This window comes from Squalius cephalus, assembly GCF_949319135.1.
Source record: "Squalius cephalus genome assembly, chromosome: 22".
NCBI classification, from domain to species: domain Eukaryota; kingdom Metazoa; phylum Chordata; class Actinopteri; order Cypriniformes; family Leuciscidae; genus Squalius; species Squalius cephalus.
Window position 1 is genome coordinate 23,814,711 of NC_137143.1, and position 14,018 is coordinate 23,828,728.

Sequence of the window (14,018 nt, forward strand, 5' to 3'; positions counted from 1 at the left end):
AGCTAAACAGATGTGCTTTGAGTCTGGATTTGAATGTGACTACTGTAGGAGCACATCTGATCACTTCTGGAAGCTAGTTCCAGCTGCGGCTGGCATCGTAGCTACAGTAAAAGCAGACTCGCAATGCTTAGAGTGAACCCTTGGTATTTTTAGTTGATGTGATCCTAATGATCTGAGTGATCTATTTGGTTTATATTCAGTGAGCATATCTGCAATGTATTTAGGTCCTAGGCAATTTAGTGATTTATATACCAGTAATAATATTTTAAAATCAATCCTAAATTAAACTGGGAGCCAGTGTAAAGACCTGAGGATTGGTGTGATATGTTGATATTCCCAGAGAGAAGCGAGGAGTTTACCACTTCTAGGAGATCTGCTTCTAAACAGTTTAACACACTTTTGAAAAAAGATGTGGGAAGTGCGTCAAGGGCGCAGGTTGATGTTTTAAGGTGCTGTATGGTTTCTTCCAAAATGTTGCCATCAATTTCTTCGAAATCAGACATAGTAACAGGTTGTGGTTTGATCTGTCTGACCCCAGCGTGACTCAAGGATGTGCTGATCACCTTTCTGATATTATTGATTTTCTCAGAGAAGAAGGAAGCAAACTCACTGCATTTGCTGTCTGAGAGGAATTCATTAACCTTTAAAAAAGGGAAAAAGTAGTTCCCAACTTCCCATATCCTTTTTTTAATACATTTTTCAGTTGTTTACAGCAAATACTGATAGATGCTATTCACACAAAGTATAAATATAGGTGGGCAGAGTTACAGGAAAAAACCCAGGTTAGCTGTTGGCTATTTGCTTTCAGTATAAATAAACACTTCGTTTGTAAAGACATTTTTATGTACTAAGGACTATGCTAATTAACCACTTGATGTCTATTATATAATGTGGGCCCTGAAGCAAAACTAGATGAGAACCACTAATCTTGGTATAAAAAATCTAGGCCATTTCAACTTAGACACGTTGACACTTCATGCTTTAAAACGTTAGCAGAGAAGAACCTTTGAAATGAATTTGGTCATTGTAAAACTGTGTCAAGGGTCCTTTAATCTTTTGAAGGCCTTCAAACTTTTCCACCAGAGAATCAAATAGCAGAAAGAAAAAAAATCTGAAAACCCCCTTATTTCAAGGGTTTTGAGTTTAATGGATAAAAATTCAATTTGAAGTAGACTGAATGAGAATTACTGATACAGTGGAGCCCAAAAAATAATAGGATGCACTTAACCCATGCTTAAAATGTGGACATTTCATTTCTGCAAACCTTTCGTGTTATTTTTGAAAATGTTATCTTGTTTTATCATTGAAAACTTAACCTGTTTATTTATTTATTTATTTTTATTTAGCTTAATAGACATGTGGTTTAATTCCTCACTTGGTTTGATACTTTGTTGTAATGCAGTGACATGCATTCAAGTAGCTTGAGCGTCCATTTACTTGCATCATAGTGTGTTGTTGAGGGTAGTTGTTGATCTTTGACTGAAGCCCAAGCAGCAATCTAGATCAGTGTCCCTTGGAGGTCTAAACAGAGCATGCTTTTCCTTTATTAGTTTAGTGATTTGTCTTAATTATGGCACACCAGAAAGCTTAACAAAGCTGTATTGAAGAAAGGCACAATGTGTTATTGAGGCAATTTTACAGAGGCAAACTGGAATGAAGGCCTTGAGCTCTGGTCGGCTACAGTAATAGTGTACGTCTGTGTCGGACAGCTGGAGACACAAAGACAGCTTTTACCTTTCCTTTCTGCTTGGCTTTCCTCGCCTGTCCCCTGCAGCTCTGCATCAACAGGGTAAGCAAGGTTAATCAGTCATCAAGTAAACCCAAACTGACTCCAGGCCCTTCACTTTACTATAACACACACATTTGAGACCAGCATTTATCAAGCCAAGGATAGAAAATGTCCGCCCGGGTGTCCCTCTCTCTGAAAGTTTTATTAGAGCAGTGTGTGACAGATCGCATGCAATTTGTGATTTGCCTAAAGTCGGGAAGCACTTGGCAAGTGCTACTCAAGGGGTCGTTTAACTTGCCTCTCCCCATGAATGGAGAGAAATAGAGCCACATGGCTCAGTCCGCTTCACTTTATACGTAGTGCTATTCTTCCCACTGCAGAGATGGATGAATGGCAACACACACACAAAAAATCAACAATTCTGTCTACAAGATTCAATAAGCCTTATGTGGTTGAGCTTTACATCCTTTGCCATGCCCTGAATTCATTGCAGCACTGTATATTGCAACAGAGATGATGGTTTTACGAATCAACCAAATATTGCATAATTTTATCAAACAAATTATCCACATTTAATAAATGTATATTTAAAAAAAGGTTTATGAGAAATTAATAAACATTTAACAAATAACCACAAATTACTGTTGTAATATACAGAATTTAAATACACTTAATATTATGGTTAACAGTGAACAATATCAGCATTTCTTAATCTTGGTTAATGGTAATTAACAACAATAACCTAAAATAAAATGATGTAAAAACAAAAGGTTGTATGTTGTTAGTTCATAATACTTAATGCATTAACTGTTGATGAATTGAACTTTGAAAATTTAACTTGAGAAAAGAGTTATTAATTTTTTTTTATTACATTTCTGTGTCAAACTTTTACATACAGTATAATAATTGAAACGGTTTTACTTTGTTACATAAATTGGTGAAACATATTCAATGACTTAATAGTGCACTCCAAGTTATTACAGATGGTATTTTATTCTTTATGTTCCATTTTTGTTTAGCATGTTTCCAGTCTAACGCACTGTTTGAGCATAACAGTTGTTGTCCATCACAGAAAACTCCTGGCAACATTAGCTCCCAGCCATTAGCTTTCTGCGTGAGAGTCTGGCGCACCCAGATAAACGGCCGACCCATATGCTGTTTCCGTCTGCCAGCTCACATGTACTCTATTGCGTCATTCAGCATAATACACTCCAGCTACTGTTTGTTTATCCATTTCATTAGCCCAAGGTGAGCAGTACCACATGTGTCAGGCTTTCCTTAATACCTGAGAAAATGAATTGGTTCCTTATCAGATGGGGGAATCATTGTGTGAATGAATTACATTATGCAGAGTTGGGTCTGGTAATCTGGCTCGGGCGCTGTCGGGTGCTGGTGGAAGATTTATGACTTAATTATCTTCAGAATTGCTTTGGCGAACTCCTGTCGGGCCACCAGAGACAGTGATGCCACCGGCAGCCTCTGGAGAATGTGGCGATACAGAGCTAGATGATTCTATTGCCATGTAATTGAGAAGTGCACTTTTGTATTTTACTGTCTTGACCTTATTGCAGAGAGAGTCATCCATTTCGGTATTCAAAATGGACTCGCTTCAGTGTTGCTTTCAGATGGATGTCGATTGCCACCTGTAATGTAGAAGAGCTGGGGAGGGAGGGGATTTTTCCACCTCGGACATGGATCTTTCCCCGAGAAGGCTGCCCTTTTCATGCCGTCCCTCACAAATATAAAGGGGGTGGCTGGTGTGGGAGCACTGTGACAGAAGGTGGCAGAGAGGGCACATATGGAAGGTGCCAGGTGGGGTCAGGGGGCAGCCGGGCAGGAGACTGCACCGGACACCTGGAGCACTGGCAAAGTCCAAAATCACAGCTCTCGTCCTGTCACATGCTGTTGCATACTAATCACATCAGGTGTCATCGGAGGAAAGTAAGGGTTGTTTCATTTGCATTAGCCAGGGAAAAGGCCTTCATAAGTATGCAGGACTGGCCACAAGAGCTGTTGACTATGCAGTGAGCAGTGCATAAAATATCCATTTCATTATGCATGTGTACAGAAAAGAAAACTACAATATAAGTGCATTATTGTCATAAGTTTGAAGTCTTGCCAATTACGAACGCTATGATGATTGAAAACATTCCGCTCGTACGTCCAACAACAGTAAATACAATACAACAGGGATTTAGTGTTTAAATCACTGTTGTTTAATCAAAGCCAATAATATTCACAAAGAACAGTTTGTTTTGCTGTAATCATCCTGGATTAACAAAGTACTGCAGTGACAGGTGCAAAGGCTCAATTAGACATGTTGATTTATTGCTGGAAGTGGAAAAGTTTATTGTGTTTTTGTGAAATATTTAAAAAAGACCAAGAAGTATAAACAAATGTCCAGTGTAATTTGTATGGAACGGCTGTTTGATATGATCCTGAAATTCAAGGCTTTAAAATATCCAAGACCCTCCGCTGCATTTCTTTTATTTACTTTTCTACTCCTTGCACATAGATTTCAAGATCAAAACATCACACTGAAGTAATGGCTGCTGAAAATATTTATTCGAATTGTAATATTTAACAATATTTTTGTTTTTGTTTTTTTTGTTTTTTTTTATTAAAAAGCAAAACCCAGTAGGGTGAATGAGTACTTTGAATAGCGATAAAATTAAGCACAAAAGTATCATTTTTCTGTTTTTCATTTCTTTGCATTCATCTACAAAGTGTATCAGAAGTGATGATGTACAGAACAAGAAGACGTCAAAGCTATGAGCAATGACAAAGACAGCTAATAAGGTTAGTTTTGCAGCCCTCAGACACAAGTGATCTCCGTAATGTGGATACTCTGTCAGCTCTCAGCATCACATGATCATGCAACATGATCTCATGAGTATTCGTATGTATTGTTATGTAAAGTGTGGTTCTACAGTGAGTACATGAAGACAGAATTTACATTTGTGGGTGAATTATACCTTATAAATACAGTAAGCTGAGTCTTTGACAAACTATATCGGGAATTTTGTCTTTTGCATCAACGATACATATCGTCACATTTTTATATTGCAATATCTCGATATAGCTATGTATCGTTACTTCCCTAATGTTTACGTTTTAGATGTTGTAAGTACATCCATAATTTACATTTCAGCATCTATTTAGACTTCTGATAAAAGAATACTAGCTAAAAGTTTATTAGAGATGATATCTTAATGTATCATGCAGATAATATGCAAATGAAAATATTACATAAATGTATAGATTTTCATGGGGCTTGTGTCTGTATTTCTGTATTTCTATTTCCCTAGGTTATTTTTTTAGTCCAAAGTCCCAGGCTAAAATCACGTACCGGCTTGGGATCACGTGATTATCTCTGTCCTTGTGCCCGAGTCTTGATCCAAATAAATCATGGCAGGATAACAAAATCATGAACGCTAATATAATTTGTCCTCCTCTCTGTTAGCAAAAAGAACAAGAGTTGAACAGGTTCCCTTGTTTAGATGTGATGTGCCAACAGACCTCTGATTGTCTGTGAAGATTGTGAGATCTGTCAGATGGCAGTCGACATACATCATATTGACTATGCGTCTATGCATAAAAGAAGGAATGCTAATGCACGTCATTGGACAGCTGCCATTTACAGACTTGCTTGGGTTTTCACTAAACACCAGAGTACCTTGAACAGTGAAACCGTGCTGAGGGTTTCAGATTAGACTCAAACTCTCTGTAAGTGTCTGCAATCTTCTTAAGACGCTGAAGTGCCTATTTTTTGAATTAGCTTATGGTGTGTATACGAGTACATTAATGCTTCAATCTTTTCCAGTGCAGATGGTTTAAAGCTTGATGAACTGAAAAGGGGTGCGCTGCTTTACGGCGCTGGAAACTCTGTGGAGACATAAAACCCTCAATCCAATGCAGATGGGAAATAGGGACGCCTGCCAGACTCACTGTTTCTCTCTGCCTTTTTTTTTTTTAGGTCGTACACCATTGCTAAATGTTACATGCAAATGCAGTGGGTTCTTCCCCTCCTTTCTGGCTCTCTCTGGACGCGAGTCTCGTAAATAGGGAATACTCGCAGTGTACGGTCCTGCGTGGTAGAGGAACAGCAGCTGCTGTCAGATTGTGCTGGGAAAAGCTTGCTGTGGGGAAAAGTTTTACCGTAAAAGGGGCTCGGGGAGTCGACGGGGGTGGACGAAATTTATAAGCGCTGACCTGTAAGGGCTACTTCTACCAACCTTACCAAATCACTACGTCGCTCTTCCACACCACAACTCGCCTCCAAATGAGATCCACATGCCTTCCAAACCTATTATATAGACCCGTAGTGCAGAGCCAGTGGAGTTGAGAGAACATTCCACAACACTCAGAGCCTTTTATATGATTATTAGGCCGAGCTTTTGGTTCTTTGCTCACTCACTGTACGCCCTGTCCATAATTATCACTCATTAGTCGTTAAACACCTATAAGTAAGAAATCATTCTCAGGTGACGCTTACTCTGATATAATGTAAATTAATAAAAAATATCTCTATTAAAAAGATGCTTGATTGAATTAATATGAATATATGTTGTGTATTACACACACACACACAAACACACACACACACAACACACACACACACACACACACACACACACACACACACACACACACACACACACACACATACATATTAATTCAATCAAGCATCTTTTTAATAGGGATCATTTACATTTATTAATTTACATACAAATGCACACATATATGCATATACATTATATCAGAATAAGTGTCACCTGAGAATGATTTCTTTTGGGGTAATGTTTTTGAAATGCTTATGCTTATGCTTACAAGTCTGAATTTATTTGTTCAAAAGTTCAGTAAAAACAGTAATATTCTGACATATTATTGTAATTCAACACTTAACTCTTTTCCATTTCAATATATATTAAAATGTAATTTATTCCTGTAATGGCGAAGCTGAATTTTCAGCAGCATGATCTTCGTTTCTTCGTTTTTTGTTTCTTTTATTGTTTGGAATTTTGGGCAAAGTATTTGTTGGGATTCTAAGAAAGAATCCAGAATCCAGGCTTGCTGTAGTTATAATGGCTGAGAGGCACTTCAACTGGATCAGTGTTGCGCTTTTTTGTGTTTGCAAGTCCATGCCCCATTACAGACCAATAAACTTATATGAGTGGAATTAACTTGGTAAACCGTGTATATTATTTATTATGGATCTGTTAGACGTTGAAGTAAAGATATACTGGCATATAGCAGTATATCAGAATATATACATTAGTTCTCAGAAACTATTGCAAAATAGTCATAAAGTGTGCACAAATCCTGGTGTTTGTCATATTGGTCCAGAAGAACAGCCCATATAAATGTTAATGCCCAGCACTGTGATGAATAAATTACCAATCAACTGTTTGGATATGTATGATTCTATAAGCTCATCCTTATTCCATCCAACTTTTAAACAGGACCGTTCTGTTCCATCTGGTTGTTTTCCTCAGCGCCCATATGCAAACGCTATCTCTTCCTCATGCTTATGTTTTCTGCACCTCACGCACAGAGACCGCGTGCGGCACATAGTGTGATCGTTCCAATGTGTCCGAACACTCAGTCTGCCAGGAAAAAGTTAAGCACTTAGGCTTGCAGATAAATAGTCCTCATCAGCTGTACCATGGAGCGCAATTGTGTGGAAACACTGGAATTCTGCAAAAGCAGAACAAACACTTTACTAGCTGTGATAATCATTTCTGAGAGTGCCCTTTCTTCGCTAAGATGTTTAAGTTGTCGCTTTCTTACCTATGATGCTACTGTTTTCCTTTAGATTGAACTATGATGCCCGCTAACTTTCTGTGAATCAGGAAGATTCGGCTGTCATTCAGGCATGAGGAAAACATCCCCCAGTAACTGGAAAACCGCAACAATCTGCCTCAAATCAGCATATGTTCACTCTTATGAGCTGCTGTACATGCTCTGACTTTGTTTGCATTAGCCCAGACTGGATTACCAGCGACAGGCTGGGCGCAATGTAAATGCAGCGCACAAAGCACATATGTCAGCCTTTAAATATATATATTTTATTCATGTATAATATGATGCCTGTATGCTTCCCTGTAGAGGAAGCCTGACTGCTTTTCTTATTAGTCCTCTGTTGATACTGCATACCACCATTAAGGCAGACAAGATGCTGCCAGTTGCTTGCCTTTTAGAACATAGGTCTTGGTTGGACCGAGCACGGTGGCGCATACCGACCGAGGATTCACAAGCCCTCCCGTACTGCTCAGGTTTCTGGGAAGCCATTCATTATCGTCTGACATATATTTATTAACTGGCAGGGACAACAAGACTATAGCTTGTTCAGCATGTACATTTGGATAAATGAACGCCCACTAGGTCAGACTAGGCCTGTAGTGATTATTATAATATCCCATATTAGATTATTATCATAATTGCCTGATTACAATTATTTGAGATTATTGTCCACTGTAAATTACAATCATAAATTGAAATTTATTTATTTATTTTAGTAATTAATTTTTCATTTTATATCTTTAGTAATAAAAGTGATGACAAGTTAGATTTAATTAAATTAATTCATTTTATTTTTGTATTTTTTATTATATTTTGTTTTGTTTTAGTAATAAACAGGGGACCTTTCCTTTGTACAAAAGTCAGGTTGGACAAATTAGATTTTTATTTCTTTTTTTGTAATTTATTTTATTTTATTTTATCAGACAATTGAATCATTAATTACAATTAATTTTGTTCTAAGATTTCATATTTGTGATACCCCTAGAGAGAAAACCTGCTGAAAATGAGCAGTGCTGCTCTAAGCTTCTCTATCACCTGTGTATTTGAGACAGATTTACAACTCATTCTGGGCTCTCAAGAGTGGGAAATAAGCACACGAATAAGCCACTTAAGCTCTCCTTCAACCCCGGAGACCAAAAGCTCAAGCTGATAGTAGTGACTGGCTTTCCCAAAGAGTGGCTTTTTCGTAGAGAAGTGTGTGCCTGAGGAGAGGCCCGTGTCTTAACGGGCCTGAGCCTTGGAGACGGCAAGGGTCATAAATCCCGCCTCTCCAAAGCCCACACTGCTTCAACTGCGTTCCCGAGCATCTCCATTGAGTTTTTCTGACCCAGTATGCCACGCTCTAATGCTTAATGGCCATTAGGAACACCCTGGACTTTTATTTCAGTAATGAACAGGGAAGCATTCTTTTGCACAGCAGTCAGGTTGGACAAGTCCGACACAACAGAGCTACTAATATAGGGTTTGACACTCTCCCGCATAATTACCAGGCATGCTAATAAAAAATAAACTCTATAATTCACAAATTCAAAGACACAAAATGCCAGTTGTGTTCAACATACTTGTGGTTTTCATGAGTAGAAATTGCACCTGGTTTTATGTGTTTTCAGCACACCACAAAATTAGTCCGCCTTCCTTTTCAGGAGAATATAACAAGAGAAGAGATTTCAGGCTAGATTACATCGCGTTGTGGAACCATGACCAATGAGTGAGACAGAGACAGAGCCTGGCCTGGAAATTCCCTTTCCCACCTTGTTTATGTGGTTCAGCGCTGTGCAATTTGCATCTGTTTAATCACACACCAGGATCTGTGCTTTAATGCCTATATTGCTGTATATAAAGCATGTCCACAACTTGTTTTGCATCAATCTTTAAATACTGCATATAATATGTCTCTGTTTTGTTTTCCAGCTCCTTCTACGGTGTCTATCATGCATCAGGTCAGCCGCACCATTGACAGCATCACTCTCTCCTGGTCCCAGCCTGACCAGCCCAACGGGGTCATTCTCGACTATGAGCTGCAGTATTATGAGAAGGTACCACATAAACACACTTGAGTAATGTATGCACTTTTAGTGAATTAAAGCATGCAGTGTAATTTAACATGTTCATAATAATGATAAATATTAAAATGATCAAAACTATTTTGACATTTTACTTAACAAAAATTAAACCGAAAAAAAAATATATCAAGTAATGTTAATGTATTAAAGTTCCTTGTGAAAAAGGTTGCTGATGTTCGATTGCTGTTTAATTGAGGGTTTTGGCAGCTGTCGGACATATCGAATAGCAAATTCCTTTTCTGTCGAACTTTATTACAAACGCAGTTGCTCTGCAAAAGACTGTTGTGGTTCGATCCGGATACCAGTGGCTAAAATAACAGAGATTTCACTGAAGTAAAACAAATATTTCAGTTACAGATTCCTCTCTGTCAGCGCGGGCCACAGAAATCACACACGCTAACTTGTGCTTGAGAAACACGCACACCCACATAGTATGCCGATATTCTTTCAGTCTCCCATTTCGCTCGCTTTGTTGCGCTGGTTGACACACATAAGACAACCACACCCTTAAATACAACACGCATAGTTTAACAGATACTTTCTGTCTTTTCTTTCTTTGTAATACACACACACATAAGCTGACTGTCCCATGGGCTCTGCTCCTGTTCTTAGTCTTTCCTCAGTATAATTCCTTTCGCAGACAGTGCTGAGGACCGCCTGTCAAAACACTGCAAAACACTGCAGCAAAGCTCACATCACAGAGTTCAGAAATAGAGCTGACAGAAAAAAAACGGAGCACTCAAGTAGTACATGTATAGACACACACTGAGTCCTACATTATCTGCTTCTCCTTCACTATCACTCTTTCTCTTCTTTGCTTACACAAACAGACACTCATTCAGCGCGACAGTGGCCACAGCTTTCAACCCAGACTAATGAATCGTGGCTGGCCTGAAAGTGTCAGCCACCGTTCCTGTGCCCAGCACCCTCAGTCGGGCTCTCCTGATGGGACTTGATGAGATAGATAGCCCTGTTAGAGAGCCATATGTACTCTTCTGAGTCTCTTGTGATGTCCTTTGGTGTGAAATACTGAGCAAAAACACCACTGGATTTAATCAAAGTAATGTCTTTACCCTTTTTTGTCATTTCTCTGTTTCAGGACCAGACGGAGCATAATTCTTCCATAGTAAAGAGTCAAACCAACACTGCAGTCATCCGTGGCCTCAAACCTGGAGGCATCTACGTCTTCCAGGTCCGAGCCCGTACGGTGGCGGGGTTCGGACGCTTCAGCGGCAAGATGTACTTCCAGACCATGACTGAGGGTGAATATCTAATTAAAATTATGATAAAACAGTGGTTTATTTAATACAAAATCACCTCTTCAAATTTGGCATTCATGGGAATAAATTACATGCATATGATTTAGCCCATCATTTTCCCACTTCTTATCTTAAGAGCAAGCCTGTGTGTAATTGACTTGCTGAAGCAGATAGTTCATCTACTAATCTAATCGTCTAATGATGATCCATGTTACATCTCCAAATGTCCTGTCCTCTCTCTGCTGCATGTTTCTGATTAGATTCAGTATAAATTATATCTTGGGCCAAAAAATTTAAATTTGAACAGATTTGTAGTTAAAGATACACTACATATTTTAGATAATTATTTATATTATTAATAATATAAATAATATTGGGGGGAAAACATACAATTTTATACATACATTTTGTTGCATAAATAATACTGTTTTGCTTATATAGTTTGGGCCCGTTTTTAGATTATGTTCGCAAAACTCTGCAGAGGAAGAATGGTGGCTGAAACATGCCATTGGATGGCCGCCCATCGTTTTGCCCTTCCCAGATCTCCTCATTCAGAGGCAGCTGCTCACTCATGGCTCCTTACTCTCTAAGCCGCTTATTACGAGCGGAGAGTCAGAATTAGTCTGATCTATCCTCCCGAGCTCTCTCCTGGCATGATGAGAGACAGCAACTCAGCAAGGTGATCCAAACACGGATGTGTCATGCCAGCAGGCTGCGCTCATTTGGAGTGATTTAACCAAGAGTTTTAAAACAGATTAAAAAGGAAGTTACAGTGCAGTTGAATTCACTTGAGACCCGATGAAGTTCAGGTTTTTGTTTACTTACTACATCAGCTTTTTGGGAGCTCGGAGCAAGTGTTTAAATGTGGTAAAATCTGGTAGCACGCTAGCAGCTTACTTAGCCTCAAGGGTTGCAGAGTGAGCGCAGGGGGTTGTCTGCGTTGTGAACGAATAGTCTGTAATTATAAACAACTAGAGGAGAACGAGAAAGCTAGGCAGGAAAGGAAGGGAAAAGAAAGTTCCCCAGGCCTTCCCAACATCCCAATCCGTCTGTTTTGCACCAACACATTTCCTCTATTGCCTGCCCATATGCTGCTGTAGCCAAGGAGTCCAAGTGTACATCCCCATCTGCCTGAAGGTATCTTGCACAGGGCTTCCTGTCCCAGATTCCCCACTGTGAAAGTGGGGAAGTGAGGGTCTCTCACCTGTGTAGACATACACTGCAGGACTCCTGTGCCTCAGTGGAGTCTGAACTTGCTTCAGGCTGCTTCATATATAGAGACACACTGGTGGGGTTTGTCAGAAAGTGCTAACTTTTGGATTTGTGTGTGTGTGTGTGTGTGTGTGTGTGTGTGTGTGTGTGTGTGTGTGTGTGTGTGTGTGTGTGTTTGTGTGTACCTACAGAGGAGTACAACACTAGCATTCAAGAGAAGCTGCCTCTCATCATTGGCTCGGCGGCAGCTGGTCTGGTCTTTCTCATTGCGGTGGTGGTCATCATCATCGTTTGCAACCGGTGAGTTCCTCTCAGCGTGTTTTAAACATGTAAACCATTAGCATAGCTTTCCCCCAATTATACCAACAACATGTCAAAATCTTACGCCTTTGTCCTCATTTGCTTCATTAGTGGACATTTACAGAGCAGCATAGCTCGTAAAAACTCTAATGATGAGGTTGTGTTAACAAGATGATGGTAGGCAGTAGTAAGTGTTGTTTTCATGGCATTAGCACCTTTTTAAACAGTACAAGTAGAGCTGTTTGCCTTTGTTCTTTCAGACGTGGGTTCGAGAGAGCGGATTCAGAATACACGGACAAGTTGCAGCACTACACAAGCGGCCACAGTGAGTACTTAGGACTTGGCAGTACTATACACACACTATGTATACATTTCTTCGTACGCTGTCATTCAAAAGTTTGGGGTCAGTAAGATTTTTTGTTTTTGAACAAAGTGTCTTATGCTCACCAAGGCTGCATTTATTTGATAAAAAATGCTGTAAAAACAGCAATAATGTGAAATTAAATTCCAATGATTGTAATTTATTCCTGTAATGGTGTTAAAAAAAACAAAAAAACATTTATTATATCAATGTTGAAAACATGTTTCTGTTCAAACCGGGATACTTTTTTTCAGGGTTCTTTGATGAATAGAAAATTCAAAAGATTCAAAAGAACAGATTTATTTGAAATAGAAATCTTTTGTAGCCATGCAAAAGTATTTAATGTCACATTTAGTGCATCATTGCTGAATAAGAGTATTTATTTCTTTCAAAAACAAAAATGTTACTAAACCTAATCTTTTGAATGGTAGTATATCATTTACACAAACAGAAAGCTAGCAAAATCTCAAACAGGCATACAAATAAACTGAAGGTCAGTAAGACAGTAAAACCATCAACATTTTACATGAATCCACTTCAATGTATTTTTTTCTCCAAACTTTGTTTTGTTACATGCATACAAACACTTACTTTTACCCACTTCAGACACCTCTACTGTATCTCTTTCACTGTCAAACACACTGTCTCAAAGTTGGACCTTGGTTTCTCGAGATTCATCTGTGAAATATTAATCCCAGTTTCCCTCAAAAATCTCCTCAGAGAGCATATTATCCACTTTCCCTACGAGCGATTTCGTTGTTTGTCTTTGTTCTTTTGCTTAGTTCTTTTTCCGCCACTTGTTTATTTTCCCATCACAGTAGTACACAAATCTAATGCAAAAAGAGCTCAGTGCCAGGTGTTTCAAAGTTAGTAAGATCCATCAAAGATTAGTCAGAAAATGAGCAATACTTCAGTAAATACCATCTTAGCCTCGGAGTGCTGTTCCATTTATAGAAATAAATCTTTAAGATTCTCTCGAGGCAATAATTTAAAGCTAAGCTCGCTCGCTTGCTCTTGCTCACTCTCTCTCTGAGGGCTTATAGTTTATCTCTCTCTTGCTCACTCTGCTGAATGAAAATGGTCTGGCACTTTTCCTCAAGTTTTATTTCTCTTTGCCCTTCCTTATCAATTTAAACAGCTTTTACGCAGTGTAATCATTGGTAAATGCTGTATTTATTGAAATCATTTCTGGAAGAGTGTGGGGATGGTAAAACCTAGAAAAATCAAGGTCAGAATTCATCCATTAGTGCTCAAGAGAAGAAAGTGCTCCAATTCTCACTCTTCTCACCTGT

At 38.9% G+C, this 14,018-nt stretch overlaps 1 protein-coding gene across 2 annotated transcripts in view; it reads left to right on the forward strand.

The window, feature by feature from the left end:
• The window catches only part of ephb2b (eph receptor B2b), a 160,904-nt gene that overhangs the window by 130,086 nt on the left and 16,800 nt on the right, over positions 1–14,018 (forward strand). For both annotated transcript variants that reach the window (XM_079856698.1, XM_079856697.1), the window contains 4 exons: positions 9,443–9,567; positions 10,694–10,856; positions 12,257–12,365; positions 12,626–12,690. In XM_079856698.1, the coding sequence (XP_079712824.1) occupies positions 9,443–9,567; positions 10,694–10,856; positions 12,257–12,365; positions 12,626–12,690 (462 nt within the window). The remainder of the gene's footprint in view (positions 1–9,442; positions 9,568–10,693; positions 10,857–12,256; positions 12,366–12,625; positions 12,691–14,018) is intronic.